At 34.3% G+C, this 23,630-nt stretch overlaps 1 protein-coding gene across 1 annotated transcript in view; it reads right to left on the bottom strand.

Moving 5' to 3' along the window:
- Positions 1-4,548: 4,548 nt before the first annotated feature.
- The window catches only part of LOC109081836 (kelch-like protein 29), an 83,761-nt gene continuing 64,679 nt past the window's right edge, over positions 4,549-23,630 (bottom strand). The window contains exons 9-11 of the mRNA XM_042773494.1: positions 12,891-13,089; positions 6,546-6,728; positions 4,549-5,166 (exon numbers count right to left, since the gene is read on the bottom strand). Coding sequence (XP_042629428.1) covers positions 4,946-5,166; positions 6,546-6,728; positions 12,891-13,089 — 603 coding nt within the window. The 3' untranslated portion in view covers positions 4,549-4,945. The remainder of the gene's footprint in view (positions 5,167-6,545; positions 6,729-12,890; positions 13,090-23,630) is intronic.

Genomic DNA, 23,630 nt, shown 5'->3' with positions numbered 1-23,630 from the left:
TTTGATCAATTAAATATGTTGTTGCTGAATAAATTATGAATTTCTTTGAATAAAAATACAAATGAATAAAAAAATTGAATAAATGAAAATAATAACAAAAAAACCATAATTAAGATAAAATAATTAAATTAAATTTAAATAATTTAAATAAATTAAAAAAAAAAAAAATCTTTTGAATTACAGTGTAACCAACCCTAATTATAAACAACAGTAATCACTATGATTTTTGCCTTGATTGGATGGTAGAAACCATTTTTTCCTCTTGATACCAATGAATAATTCACATTAATATCAGGAATGTGTATTAAAAAAAGTAAAATGAGTTTTTAAATTTCATGCCGACTTTATAGCATATACTTGGTGATCCATGTTGATGATGTTTTTAGCTGAACAGCGATAATCAAAGCAATATTTCCTTTTTGGTTAATGATTACATAATATGCCCATTACAGACAGAGCACATTCAAGTTCAGATTTAGTGCTTTAATTGGAAGAGACGTGCATTTGGCTTTAGCAAGTGTCATGCTGCATTGTGAGAGTGCCAAAGTCATGACTGCGTGACAGAGAAAATAAACTCCCTAGAGCCGCTGCTCACCCCTCTGCCCCTTGTTTCCACTCCCGCTCCTACAGCAATTTCAGAGCTAAAGACATAGAACAACAACTCAAAGTGTGAGGCTGTGGCTTTACGACTGGAATCCATCATCAAAGAGCAATTAAAGAGAAAGTATTGCTGATTGGGCTTGAGCATCCGCGGTGCTGTCAGAGGGCTGGGTCCCGCGGGGAGGCAAGGGCTGGACTCGAGGGATGTGTTATTTCCAGACTGTGAAAGGTTAGGAGGCACCCAGCGAGGGCACGCCACAGCCACCACGATTAGCACCACGATTCAATGCACAAATATGACATTTGATGAGCCGGTGTGAACATGTGGTGCTGTACACAAGCTGTGTTTGTGTATAATACCATCGAAATGAGAATGCCTTCACCCACTAAACACAGCTGTCTCAACACGAGCAGTCTGCCATGGAGCTTGACTTCAGGCATATTTCAGAAATTAAAAATGCAATGATTTTGCTAATAGGCTCAGCACTTTTACTCGCTAAAATGCTCTAAAACCATTAACCAAAAATCCATTCTAAATTCAAAAAAGATCCTCAACAAGTGCCCGGAAACTTTTAAAATGTAATTTATTCCTGTGATGCAAAGCTGAATTTTCAGCATTTTAACCATTACTCCAGTCTTCAGTGTCAAATGTTCCTTCAGAAATCATTTTAATATGCTAATATGCTGATTTGCTTCTCAAGAAACATTTCTTGAAAACAACTGCTTCATATTTTTGTGGAAATTGTGATACAGTCTTAAGGATTCTTTGAGGAATATAAAGTCTAAAAACATTATTATAAATTATTATAAATGTTCTTAATGTCACTTTTGATCAATTAAAAATGTCCTTGCTGAATAAATAATTTCTTAAAAAAATAAAATAAAAACATATATATATATACTATAACAAATACATAATATAAATAAAACCCTAAGATAAAATAATTATTAAATTAAATTAAAATAAATTTTTGAATGGCTCAGTACTTTTGCTTCATGCAAGTCTTCCGTTTTTGCAGCATTCAAAAATAAATAAATCTTACAAAAAAATTTAAATCCATTCTTTTTCTAATCCTAATTAGTAACAATAATAATCACATATTGCTAAAAAAACATTAACTACAACATATGACTTTTGCTTTGATTGGATGGTACAAAGTTACTTTCTTCTTCTTTGGATTAACGTGCACTGATGAATCATTCAAAATAAAACCAGGAATGTGCATTAAGAAAGTAAATAAAGACAAAAATAATCTAAAGCATAAATTTTAAAAAATATACACAATGAATACAACGATCCTCAAAACAAGGGGTGCCCAACCCTGCTCCTGGCGATCGACTGTCCTGCATTGTTTAGCTTCAACCCTAATCAAACACACCTGCCTTTAATTTTTAGTGAGCCTGAAGACCTTAACTTTGTTTGCAGGTTTAAATAAAATAGATTTGAATCTTATCAACGCCAAAAAACCGATTAACTAAATAAGGCAAGGAAATAATAAATATAGATCATATACTTTATAATCTAGACATTATGAAGGCAACGATCTTGATATCAGGTTCATTACTGTGCTTTTGTATTTGTAGTCAGTAAAGAATAAAGTATGCATGCAATATTTATTGTACATAAAATGGAGATGCCTGGAAACTTTATGCATGCCTGGCATTAAAAAAATAATAAATCTTACTGACCCAAACTTTTGAATGATACTGCATCTACCCTCATTATAAACACATCAATCACTAATTGCTTAGATTATTAGTAATCAGACCTATGTGTTTTGGCTTGATTGGATGGTAAAAAGAATCTCTTTTTTTTCTTTGGATTAATACGTACTAATAAATTATTAACAACAGAAAGTAAATAGTCAATACTAATTTCATGCTGACTTTAAAGCATGCACTTTTAGACATTATGGATGCACAACCTTGATATCAGGTTCAGTAGTTTGCTAATGTACTTGTACTCACTAAAATGATCTTAGAATGAAGAATGCAATGCATGCAATTTACAGTTACTGTAAATGTAATAAAGATGCTCAACACTGCCCGGTAACTTTATGCACATCTCTCTCTTTGGTGGCATCAAAATAAATAAATCCTATCTTACTGACCTTAACTCTGGGCAGTGCATCTAATCCTACAAATAAACAACAGTAATCACTAAATGCTTACATTATTACCTAAGTAATCAGACCTTAATTAGATGGTGAAAAGTGTCTCTTTTTTCTTTGGATTAACATGCACTAATGAATAATTCACAATGAGACCAGGAATGTGCATTAGGAACGTAAATAAAGACACTTTTAAATTCATGCTGCCTTTAAAATAATATATAGAAGTATATGCTTCAGACATTATGAAAGTAACAACCTTGATATCAGGTTCATTACTGTGCTAAACTCGCTGAAACGCTATAAAGATTCAAGTTTACATTTCAATGTATTTACCTGCAATTATAAGCAATAATAATAATAACTAACTGCTTTAATACTTATGCCCTATGATTTTTGCCTTGTCTGGAGGGTAAAAACACTTTTTTTTGGATTGATGTGCACTGATGAATAATTTACAAGAAGACGAGGAATATAGTTTAAGAAAGTAAATAGAGAAAGTAAATAGAGCATATCCTTGCATATATTTTAGACATTTTGGACAAAACAACCTTGATATCAGGTTCAATACTGTGCTAATGTATTTGCAATTGTTATAATACTCTAAGACTGAAGCATGCAATATTCACTGTAAATAAAATCAAGATGCTAAACAGTAGTCAGTAACTATGCAAATCTTTCTTTTTTTGTGGCATTAATAAATACTTGTTTAAAGTTAAGAGTAATTGCTGAGCATCGTTATTTTATTTACTCACTAAAGTCAGTTTTATTCTCATTTGGCATTTAGAAATCCCCGTTTAGACAAAATCTTATATATATATATATATATATATATATAATATATATATATATATATATATATATATATATATATATATATAAAAAAAATCCCTGTTTAGTCAAAATCTAACAAAAACATAACAAATATCCTCCAGGGAGAATGCAATCCCAGAATGCATTGCAGCAAGCTGATATCAAGGACGGTGAAGTAAGAGAAATGTTAACTGTAGCTTTGGTGTTATTTGTCTATTTACATGTGGCTTCTTTTAGGCTCATTAGTCATCAAATCCTCTCTAACTCCACAGATGTTATGAAGGTTGCAGGTACAGATGTGCAGCTTTTTATCTCACTGAGCACTAGAACTAGTCTATGCAAGGCAACTCGCTGCGTTTCCAAACAGAGGCATAAAAAATAAGAGCGAATCAATGACAAACAGTGAGAGCACCTTGATGCTGCTCCCGATCGGCCTTGAGACGCAGACTGACTGAAGACATCATGTGGCTGTCAGACTGATGTGTACAATGATACACTCAAATATCTACATACATAATTTGCAAAAAAAAAAAAAAAAAAAAAAAAACACGGAATCCAGTCTACATATATATATATATATATATATGAATCCAAAATATTTATATAATTAAAAAAAATAGAAAATGGGTTTTCCCTGTGGTTTTGGCTTTGTAGAATAAAAATTTAATAAAAATACATACACTCACACACACACACATATATATATATATATATATATATATATATAACTGATATATATATATATATATATATATATATATAGATATAATATATATATATATATATACTCATATATAAAAAACTTTTTTTTTTTACACGTCAGTCAGACAGCCTTGGCATTTGTGGGGATAAAAACTTTTTTTTGAAGCTCACCCCTTTAATGGAACTTTTTTTTTTTGAGTCAAAAATCTAGCTTCACAAGCCAAAAGAAGCTCAGCTTTATGCTGATAGTCAAAAATCTAGCTTCACAAGGCCAGAATAAAAAGTTGATGAGACTAGAATGAGCCGAGAGAAGCAGTGAGATGGAAATTGGATGTTAGTGCCAGAAGAACGATTACAAATTGATTCTTCATGTCAGAGGAGTGATTCTACATCAAGAAATGAGTAGATTTCAATATGCCCAACTATAAAAAGATCTTCAGAAGCCAATGTGGTTTGTGTTTACATCATCATCTCTTGTCATTTTGACATCCGTTCCTTTTAAAGCGACTGACTGTGTCACGACCTCAGTGTAACGGTCGATTATAGCTCCAGTCCACGGCAGCCGCGAAACCCGATCCAATCTCCCCAAGCATCTGTGTCACAGTCACCTGCCAGCAAAATACTCCCTCCATACTTCAGCACAGATCCAATTATCAGACTGGCTCCCAGCACAGAAAGAGCTGACCGCACGCTTATCTGAAACACCTAATGGCCTCCAATCAAATGTTTAATTCAAACAGCAGCTTTATTGGATGGTACCTTTCCACATTATCCAGGTTTCCGTCCACTCCGAGTCCTCCGATGGTGTAAAGCTTGCCGTCGTACACCACGCTGTTGTGCCGGCAGCGCGGGACTGTCATCCGAGACACCAGATTCCAGTTATCCAGCAGGGACATGTAGCACCACACGTCTGCCAGCGTGACCCCAGACTCAATGCCTCCTAAAGAGGGTACAAGCCCAAACAAATGAGTGCTGAAGTCTCCATTTACACCCTCCAACATCACACCTCCATTAATACACCGCTGATGAAGACAGAAACACGTACAAAAAAAAAATAACACAAACATCTGCTTTAGCTGCTTCCATTTTAGTTTCATTTTGAGAGACAGACAGACGGATATTTACAAACAAAAGTCTAATAATATATATATATTTTAAATCTAATTAATAATAAATCTCTATAAATAGAATATTTTTTATAAATAAATATGTATATTATATAAACATATCAATGCAACTGTATATGTTTTTTTATTTAGATAAATATTAATTAATATTATTATTATTAATAAATGTTTCATTATATACATATATTTAAACTGTACACATTTTGTATTTTTTTTTACATTTATATTCATTTCTATTTCTACAATTATGTCTACATATGTATATATATATATATATATATATATATATATATATATATATATATATATATATATATATATATATATATAAACACACACACACACCACACACACCACAATTTAACTTTTGAGTTTTTACATTTATATTTATTGATTTATTCAATTGTTAAATAAAAAGATAATTAATTTTTTTATGAATATAAACCAATACAATTTTACACTATATTTTTTATTTCTATCTATCTATCTATCTATCTATCTATCTATCTATCTATCTATCTAACATCTGACTCTATCAATATCTATCTATCTATCTATCTATCTATCTATCTATCTATCTATCTATCTATCTATCTATCTATCTATCTATCTATCTATCTATCTATCTATCTATCTATCTATATATAAATCTTTAACACAGCTCTTTATATATTTTTCTCTGTATTAATGTTTACATTTTCTGTGGAGTGCCAAGCTAAAAACTTAATGTAAAAAAAAAGTTTAACAGTATTTTGTTAATGCTTTTAGAGTTATGCATGTGGATTTTGTGAGCCCTATTAACTGAAAGACTGCATTGAATATTTGTCACACACCAGGATCATTTAAAATAAATTACAGAAGAAAAATGTCTTTTAAAAATACATATAACAGCAACTAAGACACACACTTTGCTTTTTACCATTATATCAAATTAAATCTAAAACTCTTGATGTCCGTGATGACTCATACACCGCTTTCTCTACCAAACTGCCATTACAGCTTTAAAAGCGTCATCTTTCCTGCGCTATTGATTTTATCGTACTTGATTTGTGGGATATTTAACATCATAATTTGACACACAGCCAGTGCTAAAGACAGAGATGAGGATGGTGCCTTCCCATCATCCCTCAGAGCGTGAGCTGCTAAATATAAAAGCAGACTCCTGCGGGCGGCACACAGTCGGTCTGATTACCTGACAGGTAGATATTATCCCCCGCCGATATGACGGAGAAGAACTCGCGGTTGTAGAAAGGCAGGCTGGCCAGGGGGTACCACTTGTTGTTCTGAGGGTTGAAGCAAGTGACGGCTGTCAGCGAGCGCTGGTTCATGCCGATGACCTGCCGCCCCCCCACCAGCACGATCACCTCAGCGACTCCTGCGGAGACATTCACACAAATCACCTGAGCTGGTCTGTGACCGGTGCCGGTTCTGATGAGTGACCAGGCAAAGCCAGCTGATACTCTCATGCCTTTTATACTACTGGCCAAAGGTTTGGAATAATTATGATTTTGATTGTTTTTGAAAGAAGTCTCTCATGCTAAACAAAGCTGCATTTATTTGATAAAAATACAATGAAAACAGTAGCATTGTGAAATATTATTATAACTGTTTTCTACTTTAATATATCAAAAACTATTAAAACAAACTGTGAAATTACTTACTTGAAACACATTTTAACTGAAATAAAAAAATAAAAATGTCAAATTATTTTATATTTAGTTTAACTTAATGCACTAAATAATTATACTCTATTCAAATACAATTCTATTCTATAATGCTTTTTTCCTCTATTTTTTTCTACAATTCTATAATGATTTTCTGCTCAGTTATCAATCACTATTGGTGCTTAACTATTAATAATGGTTCTTATTTTTTATTATTTAATTTTAATTTTTTTTTTTTTTTTTTTTTTTTTTTGCTGCTTAGTATTTTTGAGAAAGCTTTTTTGAGAAGGATTCTAGAAAGTTTAAAGTAGAAATCTTTTGTAATATTATAAATATGCATACTGTAACATTTGATCAATTTAATGCATCCTTACTGAAGTAAAATATTCATTTTTTTCTCTCTCTCTCTTTTTTTAACAAATCGTACTTACTGTTACCTAAACCTTCAAATGGTAGTAAAGCAGCATAACTGTTTTCAATATTGATAATAATCAGAAATGTTTCTTGAGCAGCAAATCAGCATATTAGAATGATTTCTGAAGATCATGTGACACTGAAGACTTGAGTGACTCAAAAACATTAAAATATCATTACAATTCCAAACCTTTGACTGGTAGCTGAATTGGAGCTTAATATGCAAGTTCAACAACAAAACAATACATTTACTGGAACAGTTTTCAGAGCAAAATTATCTACAAACAGAAGCTGTTTTCTGATCAATTATGGATGTGTTTTCCTCTCTATAACACAAGATCTCCATGCTGTCTGCTTAAACCACATCACAGGCTTTTCATTCTGTAATTCATTTTACACACACACACACACACACACACACACACACACAAAAAAAAAAAAAAAAAAAAAAAAAAAAAAAAAAAAAAAAACAAAAAAAAATAAAAGAAAGAAAAGAAAAAAGAAAATGGAGAAAGGAATATCACAAAGAGGTGGCAAGAAAACATTTCATATGAAAAAGGGATATGACAAGGAAAAAATAATAGCCTCTGAGTGAAAAACATGACAATTTTGGGGAGATAACAAATGTTCCCTTCTAAAAATGAGGCGTAACTCAACAGAGCACCAGAAAAGATCCAGAGCGCTATCAGCAAAATTTGCCCTGACAAAAATATACAAGTATATTTCTATTTAAGTAAAAGTAAAGATTCACTGGCATGAAATAGGCTTCAGGCTCCATTATTCTGTTCAAGCTGAAAGTAAAGTACCCCACACAATCTTATCATCCGAATTAAAATTCATGACATACATCGTCTTGAAAAAGAATGAATAAATAAAAGAAACAGTGGATCAGGGCAGAAAGGGTCAGGCCTCTGTAACGGCAGAAAATTAAATGTCATTGTTCGCATCTCTAAAAAGATAAAAAATGTAAAATAATAAAATGAAAAATACTCTTGCCTTTGATTTTAAGGGCTTCTGAAATACAAAAATGAATTATCTCTGGGGACATTTATTGTCTCTGTGTAATTCTTTTCAATACAGTGATTCTATAAAATGGATAAAGACTTAAATGCATGCACAATGCATATGAAAATTTAAATTTAAAGAAGATGTTTTTATAATACAGATATTTTGTGTAACTGATATATATATATATATATATATATATATATATATATATATATATATATATTTTAGTATGTAATATCAATTTTTATGACTATATATATATACAAACTTCTATTTTTAATAATGTGATTAAGGTGGAATCTATAAAGTCTCATTTGCATAGACATTTTTATGCTAAAAATAAATCACAATAACATAATTGAAATACTATTCCTGCTCAAGCTCGGGTTCAGAGAAGAAAAAAAGCATTTGATTGGCACGAACATCTGCTCGTGTGCCAGCTCTTTCAGCCACACGACTGCGGGTTGTGTTCCCACTTCACACCAGTACAGCTTCCTGTTATGAGTGCCCCCCTTTTCCCCACAAACAAAACCCCCTTCCCACAAACCCTCACTACATTACAGCAGCAGCATCAATCAAACGGCCCACGGCAGCCATCAACCGCATCACAGCGTCCTCCAGCAGGTACCTGACTGCAGCAACACTTCTGCTTACGAGGCGTAAACTATGATAAAAAGTTACCACATTCTAATTTAATTTTCATATTTTAATTATCATTAAAACTGTATTTGATTGTCACGATTTGAAAAACTCCCAGTAATTATTCATCAAACTTGGTAAGAGTCAAAAGTGAAAATATGACTGAAAGCAGAGTGCTGAGAGAAATTATATGAAAGAATGTATGAATTCTATGAATGCATAAGGAGGAACCAACTGTCTTCAGAAAATATTCAATGACATTTGCTTTTCATCTTCCCTCTGTGTAAGTAAGGAATAATTGATGATGGGCTGTTGAATTATCAGAAAATAATGCACACCCGAGGTGCTGATACGGCCACGATGTGAAGCGGAGTGTGTGTTTGTACTGTGTGTGTGTCTTTTTTAATGTACACATATCTAAAGCAGAAAAAAATAGCGGGAGAAAATGAGTTTGTGCTTTATGTACATTAAATGTCATTTTGTTGCAAATACATGCAAATACAATGTTAATATTGCCCACAACACATTGCGTGGTGGACGAGGATTCGTTAAGAACTACAAACACGCATAAAAAGTGTTAAAAAACTACAAAAATGGCGGATACACGCGACCGACGGACAGTTAGAGAAACAGATTTGAGTGATAAATAATCAAGTCTAACCTGATGAAAAATATTAATTTAATGTTATCTACCCTATATTTCATCTGCACCAACACTGTGAACTTTCAAATGCATTTTAAATGCATCATTATGCAAACACATGAGCAGAGTTCCAGGCACGATAGACCCGCGAGTAGCAGATCAACGTGCCTCTTCATTTCTCTCCAATACAGTAGGAAATTAAATTAAATGTGGATTATGTTTACTGTGATAAGATGACTGACAGTGCAGTTTAAACAGTGACAGAATGCACATAACTAAGCCACAGAGCGTCCCTTAAAAGAGCTGCTATGACGAAGTAGTATGTCCCAAAGCTTGCCTACTATTCTTCTACATAGGAAAGTATGTGCTTTTTCTTCTCAAAACGAGTACATATTTTAGGGCACAGTAGAAGTAGGGGAATTGGGATGAAGCAGTTGTTTACGAGCTTGGTCAGTGTCATTGTGGGTTTTGCTTCTTTGCTGTTGGCTATAACGATCTTTGAAATCACTGAAATCATTTGGTGAAGTGATACTGTGTGGACATTTAATGCAGTCAAGACCTGCCTAGAACTACTTTAGCTGTGCGTTTCCCTGAAAATAATTGCACACCGTCGTCAGCCAATCATATTCAAGCAATCGACAGCATTGTAGTATAACCGCGCCACCTGCTGGCAGACAGTGGATTTATGTTTTCATTCAGTTTGTCTGCCATTTTTGTTCAGACCAATGTGAAAATTGGAACAAATTTTTGTTGTAAACCTTATCTGGAAAAGTCACCCAACCTTTTGTTGGTTTTCAACATAAAACATTTCCAGCACATTTTAACACTGATAACCGTAACCATTTTGGTCACTATAATTGTTGTATGAAGTTTTGGTAACATTTTAGATTAGGGAACACAATTCCCTATTAACTAGTTGCTTATTACCATGTATATTACTAGCATTTTATCAGTACTTATAAAGCACATATTGATGCCTTATTGTGTATGATCATATTCTAGATCACTTAATACTACCCAACACCTAAACTTAGGTACTACAATAACTGCCTTACTTATTATCGATAAACAGCAAATTAGGAGTTTATTGATGAAAAAAAAAATAAAAAAAATCACTTAATCAAAATAAAGTATCAAAAAAATTCACACAGTTTCTCATCTCTATGAGAGCATGCCTCCCATCTCGTGTTAATGCAGCGTTGCTAGGATCGGGGCCCGGGGTCTGTGCCCTTCCGCCAGCCTCATGATCTCCCGTGGAGCGAGGGGCCCCGCTGCGCTCGGCTCCTTCCTGCTGACTGTGGCATTAGAGACTCAAGCAGCAGGCGGTCCGGCGCAGATCGCCCCACCTCTGCCCACTCCAATCCACAGCAATAGCTTATGACATGAAAAGAGTTCAAGAAGCTTTCTGGATTTAGATTTAGAAATAAATAAATAAACCCAGCTCTTTACACTGGGATGGGACTTGGGACGTAACTACTTGTAAAGTGCTGCTTACTTGAATGAAACTCCATTTACCTACAAAAGCAAGTGCTCTAAATGTTAAGTGCCTCATTTTTTTTTCATGTCAAAAAATTGCCCAAAACTTACTGTGCCTTAAAACTCGCTGCATAGGCTATATTTATTCAAAATGGCAAAAAAAAAAAAAAAAAAAAAAAAAAAGGCCAAAAGGTGCAGTGTTTGAAACATTTGCAGTTTTTGTAATTTTTCAGCAGCTTGTTTGCTTCTTTCTCACTTTTTTTTTTTTTTTTTGCATTTGAAAATACTTTGTTGTATCCCAACCTACATAACAAGGACAGCATTCAACATGTTTGGACTAACCGGGAGGTGTAAACACTGCAACGCTTTTAAAAAGAACAGCCCTATTCAAAAGCATCAACAAAAGATGGTTAAAAAAAGATTTCTGTTTCTGAATATAATAATGCATGTAGAGAATGTTAAAGCCCCGCGGTCGGCGGTGAACTGGGTCGTTGGGTGTGATAATCTCAACACAGCTTGTCTTAAGTACACACAGGTGAAATTTACCCACTGGCTAAAGCTCAGTAATAAGAGGCGCAGGTGCGCTGACGGCCGCGGCTGACGCATGCTTTGGCAGCTCTCTGAGAGCGCTGTGGCTCTATTCCAGACGCTCCGCTCACCAGCACTGTGTCACACCACATCAGGATGGATTTCTATCCAGCATGCTGCTGCTTCTATATCTGTGCACTGCATTATTATAAAACAGTGCTGGTTGCTGATTGATCAACACATGCTGAAATACACTATATAGCATGCAAAAGGAGCTGCATGGAGATACAGTAAGGTGTATCACTGCACAGCAACTACTAACCTGACTGTACAAGTCAGGATCACATCTAGCGAAATTTGCTCAATTTAACACAGAAACAGTTCACCCAAAAATTTTAATTTCTTAGTTTTCTCATCCTCAGGCCATTTAAAGATGTAGATGAGTTTGTTTCCTCCTCGGATCAGATTTGGAGAAATTTATGGATCCTATGCAGTGAATGGGTGCCGTCAGAATGAGAGTCCAAACAGCTGATAAAAACATCACAATAATCCACAAGTAATCCACACCACTGCAGTCCATCAGTGAAGCCAAAAGCTGCATGTTTGTAAGAAACAAATCCATCATTAAGACGTTTTCAACATCAAACTGTTGCTTACGGCTAAAATAAGAGCTCATAATCCTTTCTTCCTCCAGTGAAAAAGTGTTCTGGGTCTGAATCAGGAGAGAAATCTGCACAGATCAAGCACCGTTTACAAGCCTAAACAGCTCTAAACAAATATGTGGCTGGATTTTGATGTGAGAGACAACAGGAGATTTTCACTGGAGGAAGCGTTATTATGGATTATGAACTCATATTTTAACCAGAATCAATGGTTTGAAGTTAATTCAAGACATTAACTGATGGAGTGGAGTGTTGTGCATTACTTGTGGATTACTGTGATGTTTTTATCAGCTGTTTGGACTCTCATTCTGACGGCACCCATTCACCGCAGAGAATCTATTGCTGAGCAAGTGATGCAATGCTACATTTCTCCAAATCTGATGAAGCAACAAACTCACAGCAGTGCAGCTCACAAGGGTTCAGAGCAGCACCAGTGTGTCTGATGTTCACCACACGGCTCATACTAAGCTTGAAGAGACTATAAGCCATGCTGAACAACGTACCGGCAGACAGTCGCGGGCGAGTTCTGGGCGTCTGCATCTCTTGGCGGGCGTGTGGCAGCATGTGGTAGCGCTTGGCTTCGTTCACCAGGTCCCTGCAGGCCTCTGAAGATTTGATCAGCTCCTCGTTGTCCACCACGTTCAGCAGGTAGCTGGGATGGATGAACGGAAGCCGCACCACTGCCAACAGCTCAGACACATGCTGGATACAGGACAGACGGAGAGGAAACAGAGGACAGAAAGAAAGAAATGAGTGGGAAGAGAGAAAGAAAGAGAAAATGTGAGTTAGCGTAGTGCATTGCACTCTCTTAATTGTGGTAAAATCACCGTTACGAATTGCCCCATGCCTTACTGCTTTATTATTTTCAATGACTAAGAAAAAATAAAAATAAAAAATAAAAATAAAAACCCCGGCTTCCGACAGAGATCCAAGGGATGCTGTGTGCGGACACCCATTATAGTCACTGAGGTGCCAGTAAATAATAAACAGATACTGATACACATTAATCAGAGACAAACACCACAAACATCAAAACAAGTCTGAATATCAGAGCTGGAAGTTAAACATGTTCAGATGATTTACATTCAACAAATGATGTCAGAAAATGAAGTTATTGTATATGTATAACACGTTTTATACAGAATGCTAATTCAACAGACATAGGCAGGGTAAAAGTCATGTTAAAATAAGTAAAAAAGTTAATTCAAAATGAAATGAAAAATAAGGAAAAAGGTAATTAAATACATTTGTTTAATGCAATTTATATAACATTTAAAAAAATCATTTAAACTATGAATGAATACATAAAAACAAATTAATTAAAAACAAATAAGTCAATGAATAAATTAATGCTATGTTTAATAAAATAAAATTGATAATTTAAAAAAAAATATTAAAATGAATTATGAATGAATGAGCAAATGAATTAATTAAATAACAAATAAAATAATTTATTAAAGAATAAACAAACATTTTTTTTTTTAAATTGAAATGAAATCACAACATTTGAAATATTGGGATATTTATAATTTTTTTATAATATAAATTATTAATATAAATTCAATATTATGAATAAATTAAATAAATTAGTAAATGAATGAATGAATGAATAAAATGAAATAAATTAAAAAAGAAAGAAAGAAAGAAAGAAAGAAAGAAAGAAAGAAAGAAATAAAAAGAAAGAGAGAATGAATTAATTAATTAAAGAGCAAACAAACATAAATAATGTATAATGAATTCAAAGTAAACAGACACGTGTTCAGTTTTTGGTAGATCTGTTAAACACACATAATGCCTCTGGTCAACAATCACACCATGATCCCGAGTGCTATCAGAGCTGGTCAGTTTTTATTTGTTTGATAACAGGCCGTGTGAACAGCTTGACATACAGGTGATCCTTTCCAAATGCTGATTTTTTTGGGCTCGATCAACAGCAGGTTTCCATGGTGATCAATCCCAGTGTGGCATCGCTCCTTGTCCACTATTTCTCCAGCGGGAATGTCAACACAAAAAGACACGGACAACAGCTGGTGCGGCTCGCCATCACTTTCTCACACAGATTCATTTCAAAAGGACCATTCGTTTCGAACAATCTGCATCTGCATGCGAGGACGGGCAGTATTTCCAACCAGAAAAGAAGAAAGGTCAGTGATTTACTGGCGGCACTGGTGGCATTTTACTAAAGTCCCCAGTGAGACTGGAAAAATCTGCACCATCACTCTCAGATAGTTTATCAATCTGGCATTTCAGGTAGGAACTCTAAACCAGTCGTGGTGTGAGAACAGATCAAATAGATGAAAAATGGTATCTGAAAAAGGCGTTTCTAGCAATCTAGAGCCAGCATGGCGGCTGGAGAAATCCCTCAGGATTACAAGCATTCCCTCCACTGCTCAGGCAATCAAGACTTATCGACTGAATGATCTAGGAATCCAAATGCAGCTCCGCTCACCACTCGCCTGAGTGTATCTGCAATAATGTCATGCCATGAGGGAGCCAGACTATGGCACGCTGAATACCAGATTAAGACAGCACAACCGCAGCTTTACTGGGCCAAAAGACTGACGGATGAATCATCAAACACAACGTTCAGCAGCCCAACGGATCAATGCTGTGCATAATGCTATTAAAACACAAACGCAAGGTCAGAAAACATGGATGCTTTCAGTGCCAACATATCTGAGCAACGTGATGAGCACAAGTCATTCTGAATGAGATAAAACCCATGCATTAGCCTCTTTTTCACTTTTTCGACAGTCACGAAAAGATACAACAGAACGAAGAGCGAATGATCCACATTAGATATGTGTTTCATGCTGGACTTGTGATGGGAAATGTTGTTTTGTTGTGCAAAACTGTTGCATTGCTTCTAGACCAATCAAATCTCTGGAGATTGCAGATGCATACAGTTCAAAATAAAGGCCATTTAACTGACGGATGGATTCATTCTAAGGTTTGGATGGTATTTCAGAGTTGGCAGCAAGACAAAACTGAGCTGCTCTGTACATATATTCACATACCTTCAATACAAACACTGTCACACAAATGATTTAAAGCAAGAAAAAGCTAGTTGATTTATATACTGTAGCACGTTTCATACAGAATGGCATTTCAACTGGCATAGGCATATTAATAAAAAATAAATAAAAGTCAGGTTAAACTCATTTTAAATTGGACTAAATAAAAGTGAATAAAAAATGTAAAAGAATGCAAAAGAAAAAGTTAATAAAATGATATTGACCATAAAATTTGAAATTGATTAACCATTTACTTATATTATATTATAAATCTATAATGAAATGTAATAATGAAATACTAAAATAATACAACTTCACAATAAATAACAATAATTTCATTTCATTAATTAATCATAAATTGAATGAATATATAAAAATGATATAAAATAAATAATTTGAAAGAAAAAGAAAGAAAGTGAAAGAAAGGAGAAAAGTTTGTATCACTGTTGCATCACTTCTAGACTATTCTAACCTTTGGAAATTCCATGCATTTTGTTAAAAACAAAGGACAAATAACAGAAAGATTCATTTTAGGATTGGATGGTATTTTTGAGTTGGCAAGACAAAAAGAAAAAAACATCACACTCTGTCCGTATATATTCACATGCATCTGTTAGTCCTGACACAGTGACACTTCACTGATGCACAAACTTCTGTAAAAGCGTCCTCACAGAACAGATCCATCTAAACGCAGCAGAACGTTCCAGCAGCGTGTTTGAGACTCATCAAATTGCTATTGATCTCTGACAAGTAAAAACTCCAACATCTGTCAGCCACAGTTTCTGATTCAATACTTTTGACAGATATTCCCATTTACAGGAGGAAGCGACTTCACATCGTCTCTTTCTTTCTCTCCAGCTGATGAAAAGACAAATCACAGCAAGACATAAAAAATCTGTTCCCTAAAATATAAAATTATCAGTCCTGAATACTTGATTCTGGTTGGTCAATAACTGCATTCTGCGGTCAAGTTTGTGAGGTTCATGGAATCAAAACTTTTAAAGTTTTAGGCAATTAGTAGCATTTTACACCACTGTTAGATTTACAAGAAACAGATTTTTACTAAACTTACTGCATAATTACTAAACTTTACAGGAAAGTGTTGGCATTTTAAACTAAGCAGTTAGATACGCATAGTCCAATACAAAAAAATTAAATCTGAAAAAATACATCTGCAAAACAATGCAATACAATAATGACCACAATGCACTGCAATGCCATGCTATGAAATAAAAAAATACTTTTGGTAGACCAGTGATACATATAGAGGATATTTCAGATACACCCATTTTTAAACAACATGTAAAATCTACCTTGAGGATTTGACTGAAAATAGAAATAGTCAAATAAAGTTAAAAACGGAAAGTGTTTGCATTTTAAACCAAGCAATTATACAGCAAGTAAGCAAATACATAATCCAATATTAATAAAAAAAAAAATATATATATATAGATATTATAAAAAAAAAAAAAAAATATGAAATGTAAAAAAAAAAATACATCTTAGACTGCAATGCAATAAAATGGAATGCAATTAAATATAAATTTTTGGTCGACATTTCAGATATACTCGTCCACAAACAACATGTAAAATCAAAAAATGGGGATTGGTTTGAAAACAAAACAAAACCACGGCAAAAACAACAAAAAGTTTAAATAAAGTTTAAAAAATTGAATATGTCTGCATTTTAAACTAAGCACTTAGATTAAAATAAATTAATGAATGAATAAATAGGCAGATAAATAAATCTGCAACATAATGCAATGCAAAAATAAATTTTTGGTCAAACTGATTATTTTTGTCTAATATTTCAAATATATATTCAAGAGATTTCAGACATAACCATCTTTTTTGGGGGACTGGACACTTTATACATCTGTCTCTTCCTGTCCAGACTTATGATGAAAGTCAAAAGACTTTCCACTAGACTCCATCAGGCCAAAGACGATCAGAAAAGACAGAAATGGACAAAAAACTAGCAAAAAAAAAAAGAAAGAAAACCCCAAAACGCGGCCTCCTGACATGACAATAATCGCTCTTATATTACATTTCAAGGCTAGACACACTCGCTGTGCTCTTCAAGTTTTCCTCCAGACATATAATAAACAGCCACAACCTATCCATCACATAAAAAAATCAAAAAAAATATCCGATCTCTAATCTAATGCTTGTAAATATAAAATTTCTCTATCAGAGCCATAAATCACGAAGCCGAGCGGCTCTCTGAGCGAATCCGAGAACAAATGCTAATAGAAAGTGAAAATTCAGGGAGATTTCTTGCTTTAGTTTCTGTGCTTGAGGGCACAGCAGTTTGATAAAGAAACACAGAAAGAGAAGTGTGTGTGTGTGAGAGAGAGAGCTACAGTACATACACACAAAGACAGTCATGCATTAAAAATATATTAGATAACAGGAGGGGAGACAGAGAGCAGAATCCGGCGCGGGACGGCAAACTGATGCGCAGCCACTGTGAGCAGTGTTTGATGGATGGGGAGCATCGCCGCGCTGAAAAGAAGACAGATTAAGCATGTCCAAGAAACACTTTTCTCTCTGTGGAATATACAGAGAGATGCGTATCCCGGCGCGGCACAACAGTCAGCAGCGCTGCAGCCGGACAGCGTCTTCTCTAATGATGCCTGTGTGCTGAGATAAAGCACAAGTCTGTGGCACACTGTGAAAAAATGACCTGGGAAAACAGCCTCGTCACAATACTCAGCAATTTTATTTAACAGTAAACCAGAGTCAGCACACAGACCAGACCAGACCAGACCAGACCAGACCAGAGCGAGAGCTAGAGCTGCCAGATACACACGACAAACCTTTAAAACTGCTGTGGTCAGTCCTACTACACAGAGCACTCAACATATAGTGGACAAAATAATAAACTCCAATGTTTAAAGAGGGATGATGATGATAATAATAATACAAAATTTTAATTAAAATAAATAAAAAATAAAATAAAATATGAAGTACCTAAGCTTTCTGCAAGTCTGCCAAACCAAGAAATGTTTATAGAAATAAACTGCAGATTATTTATCTAAAATATATTATATTTTTTAGCTTTTGTTAAAAATTTTTTTGTATGTTTAAAGATGATGATAATATTAATAATATAAAACTAATAAAATAATTAACAAATATTGTGCTAAAAAAAGTGCATGACCTTGAAGAAACAAATATAGAAATAAATGTAAGATTTAAGATAATAGTAAAAACAATAATTATTAAAAAAAAAAATAATAATAAAATTGAGGTTGATGGAAAGATATTTCTGAGAGTCTGCTAAACCATTTATATACTGTAGAAATGCTTACAAATTGATGACAATTAATAAATTGATGACATTTATAATACATAATCTTCGAGCTTTTATAACTATTTTCGGTTATGACTATGTAATGCTGACCATTAGATAAACTCTGAAGCATGTTCTTTCAAAAGAGGCCATAATTGTGCACGTAGTCCATTTTTGTTTGCACATACAATTTTTGAGGTTTGTGCTCAAATGGAATAACAGCAAAAAAAAAAAAAAAGAGTTACAGAGTTCAAAAGGTTCTTCAGTACCAGACTGACCCTGTTCTGTTGGATGAAAAATGAAGATTGCACCAAGTTTATGGGTCGCTGCACAGCACAAACGCAGGAAAAGATTCTTCAAAAACAGTCAAAATGGTGGAAATATTGCCAGGTTATACATATTCAAACTCATCCATCCCAAAACGATCAATTAAATCAAAACTTCTAACCGCTTGACCTTTCTTTCTCACCTACAGCATGAGTGTGTTTGAGTGAGGAAGTTGTGATTTCTAGTAGGATTTAGGTGTTCTGCTGCTAAAAAGAACTGTGTAATGAGGAATAAAAAAACACCTCAGAGCTGCAAGCACAGGCTAAAAAAACTCACATTAAACTTGCATTAAATTTAATGAAGGTACTTTTCAAACGTCCATGTATTATTTTAATTCAAGCATTACAATAAATCTACAAAAGCAGGCTTCATCTTCTAGCTTTTATGACTTAACACCGGGACTTACATCCTGAAACATTCAAAACGCCAGCGTGATAAGTGATTAGTTGGCAGAGAAATCTTGCACATCACTCCTATAATCTCAGTTATGTTAAGCATTCATAAATAAATGCAAAAATATTAACAACTAAATAAATAAATGTATAAAATCTTACATATATTAAATATATACAATTTTGACATTTTTTAATGAAAATGTAGCACATTCATTCTTAGAACTTTAATTATTGCATGCATGCATAAATTGCATAAAAATAAAATAAATGCATGAATACAATGCATAAATGAATAAAATATTAATGCATGAATGAATGCAGAAAATATGAATGCATAAATACAATGCATAAAATATTAATGCATGCATAAATACTGCACATAAATTGTAAGATTTTCTCACATTTCACAGAATATTTATCTCATACTGTCATAATCAGAACATATACGGCACATTATAATATGCATTATTTAGTTGGGCAACCATACACAGCATGCATTTCAAAAGCTTTTCAATTGGCTTGCACACATAGTGGACATGACAACGGCCTTTAACACGAGACACACAGCATCTAATCCAAAGCATTCGGTCCAACACTGGATTGAACCCCAGTAAAGCTAGCAATCAATGTCAGAGAGCCAACAGAGCAGCAACGTTCAGCAGCTCTCTGTGAGATGAAACGTCCCGCTGTGAGCCAATCTACTGAGACAACACCAGAGAACACCTGAGACCTGAGAGAGACCATCATTAAAAGCACTGACCCGATGGAGCTCAACCAGACCTCAGCGACAGCACCAACAGCCGGAGAGAAACACACAAAACCAAGCGGACAAACGACATAAAACAGCCTGTCTGGGATTTTTCACGTTTTACTGTGGTCTGATCATGTAAGAGACATGATTTGAGGAATCGTTGATGTTTAGAGCACAAACGCTGCAGGATAATACTACAGTTTCTCAAAGAAAAGATTGTACAGATTCTCAAATTATGGATTCACTTCTTTTTTTAAAAATGAGATTGTAAGGATGTTTTCAAAACAAGACCAATTATTAACCGCATTTTCACCTGGTTTGGAACATGAAAAGAATAAGCAAATATATTCCACATATGTGACCCTGAACCACAAAACTTAAGTCATGGGGGTATATTTGTAGCAATAGCCAAAAATATATTGTATGGGTCAAAATTAATGATTTTACAAGTAAAGTAAAGATCATGTTCCATGAAGATATTTTGTAAATATCCTACTGTAAATATATCAAAACTTAATTTTTTATTAGTAATATGCATTGCTAAGAACTTCATTTGAACAACTTTAAAAGCTATTTTCTCTGTATTTTGATTTTTTTTGCACCCTCAGATTCCAGATTTTCAAATAGTTGTATCTCAGCCAAATATTGTCCGATCTTAATAAACCATACATCAATGTTTTCAGATGATGTATAAATCTCAATTTCGAAAAATGGACCCTTAAGAGTGGTTTTGTGGTTCAGGGTCACATATACATTTAATTTTGACATTATTTTCATGAAAATATAGCACAATAACTCTTAAATATCAATTATGTTATAAATAAATGCCTAAATAATTGCATACACACATACATTAATAAATAAATAATGTGATGCCTCACAATAAAATTAAGTACATGATTTGAATAATAATTTCTCTCAATTCATCATGACTGGAGCACAAACATTGCAGATATTACAGATTCTCAATTTACTGAACAATACAGATTCACATCTTTCATCAAGTGTCTTAAGTAATAAGCTGCAAAATTTTCACCACAAAACAGCCCTAAAATTACCAGCATTCACAAACAAACAATGAAAAAAAAAAATACACACAAACAATTTAAAAAAAAAACAAAACAAATCGTTGTCTGGATATTCGTTAGATCGGCTCGTTCATGCTGACTTAATTCCAGTGTATTTCAAACCAATGCTGAATTATGTGAACCTGCTAACTGATTTTAATTACAGCATGAAAAGAACAAAGTCCCTCATAAAAGAGCAATTAGCTTTGGGAAACAGAAGCCAGTATTCATGAAAAAAACAATTGTTTTGATGGCGTTCAGATACGGTATCTTATCCAACACCCCGAGGCTCTTTTAAAATGATCAAGCGTTTAGGGCATAAAACACGTTTCATTTTCCATCCACTTGCATTATAATAACCCGACTGTATTCAGCGGAGCAACATTTCCATATTTAGAATGAGTCACCGCAGAAAAGCTTGTACAGTTACAGTGTGTGGTTTATATAGTGGTCTGTCAAACTGAGGAGAAACTGTTCGATACACAGAATAAAAGAGCAGAAAAAAAGACAGAGACAGAGGTGGAGAGAGCGCAAAGAAGACTGTAAATAAAGGAGGAGTGCCCCCCCCCCCAAAGTTCTGCTTCAGGGCCATGCTGGATTTGAGATTTCATAGGCTAAACCCCAGGGGAGCAGCGTGAAGAAGAAGAACTCATTTCAGCCTGAATTCAGATTGATTTCCTATCCAGTTCCTTCTCAATGGAGGCAGTGCAGGGCCAAATAAACATAAGGTCACTGCAACAATCTGCTGCTTCCTTCTCATGCCATCTGAGCGAGTTTCACAGCGACGCTTCACGCACTCCAAACACTCAGCTCAATTGGCTCGCGCACTTCGAAAGCTAATTTATTTAATAGACATATGCTGGCGGAGTTGAGTCGCAGTGTTTTTGGGAGTAACTTCTGTGTCTGGATTAGCACAATATACTATTATGCAAGTGCAGAAATATATAATATGTATACTGGAAGCAAATAAATAAATAGATAAATCAAAATGTGTGTATAAATGTATGCATTTTTTTTATTAAAATATTTAAAAATAACTTCCATTTTAATATATTTTTACATTTTTGTTAAATGCATTCTCTCTCTCTCTCTCACACACACACACACACACACACACACACACACACACACACACACACAACACACACACACACACACACACACACACACACACACACACATTAAAAATATACAGTCGTGGCCAAAAATATTGGCACCCTTGGTAAATGTGATCAAAAAAGGCTGTGAAAATTCATCTGCATTGTTAATCCTTTTGGTCTTTTATTTAAAAAAATCACAAAAATGTACCCTTTCATTGGATAATAAGAATTTAAAACGGAGGGGAAATATCATTATGAAATGATTCTTTTTTTTAAAATACTCGTTGGTCACAATTATTGGCACCCCTATAAATTCTTATGAGTAAAATATCTCTGAAGTATATTTCCATTCAAATTCACAATTTTGAGCACTCCAGCATGATTATAAACATGAAATCATCCAGCTCTGGCTTCCTGTTTCACAGAAAAATAGAGAGTAGGGAAAACAAAGCCCAAATTCCCTTAATCATCCATCACAATGAGAAAAACCAAAGAATATATTTCTGATGTGCAGAAAAAGATAATTGAGCTTCACAAATTGGTGAAGTGGCTTTAAGAAAAGAGCTAGAGCAGTGAAAATGCCCATTTCCACCATCAGGGCAATAATTAAGAATTTCCAACCCATCAGAAAATGTTACAAAACTGCCTGGAAGAGGGACGTGTGTCTATATTGTCTTAATGTGCGGTGATAAGGAGAGTTTGAGTAGCTAAAGACTCTCCAAGGACCACAGCTGGAGAATTGCAGAAAACAGTTGAGTCTCTAGTTCAGAAAACCTTTAAAAAAATTGTCAAACAGAACCTAAATCAACACATGTTGTTTGGGAGGGTTACAAGAAAAATTATCCTAGCTCACTCAAAAACAAACTAAAGCATATCCATTTATCAGACACGACTGGAAATTCAAATGGGAATGGCTTCTATGATCAGATGAAACAAAAAATGAGCTTTTTAGCAGCAAACACTCAAGATGGGTTTGGTGAACACAGAGAAAAAAGTACACCATGTGTACAATGAAATATACTGCTGTATTTTTGATGTTGTGGGCCTATATTTCTGCTGGAGGTCCTGGACATCTTGTTTAGATACATGGCATCATGGATTCTATCAAATACCAACAGATAAAAAAATCAATAAGTGACTGACTCTATTAGAAATCTTATAATGGGCCATGTTTGGATCTTCCAACCGTACAATAACCCAAACACAAACCTCAAAAACAACACAGACATGGGTCACTGAGAACAAAACCAAGCTTCTGCTATAGCCATTCCAGTCCTCTGACCTGAACCCTACG

Source organism: Cyprinus carpio, chromosome A17 (assembly GCF_018340385.1).
Source record: "Cyprinus carpio isolate SPL01 chromosome A17, ASM1834038v1, whole genome shotgun sequence".
NCBI lineage: Eukaryota > Metazoa > Chordata > Actinopteri > Cypriniformes > Cyprinidae > Cyprinus > Cyprinus carpio.
The sequence above is the reverse complement of the archived record's forward strand: the minus strand, read 5'-3'. Positions and strand labels throughout refer to the sequence as shown.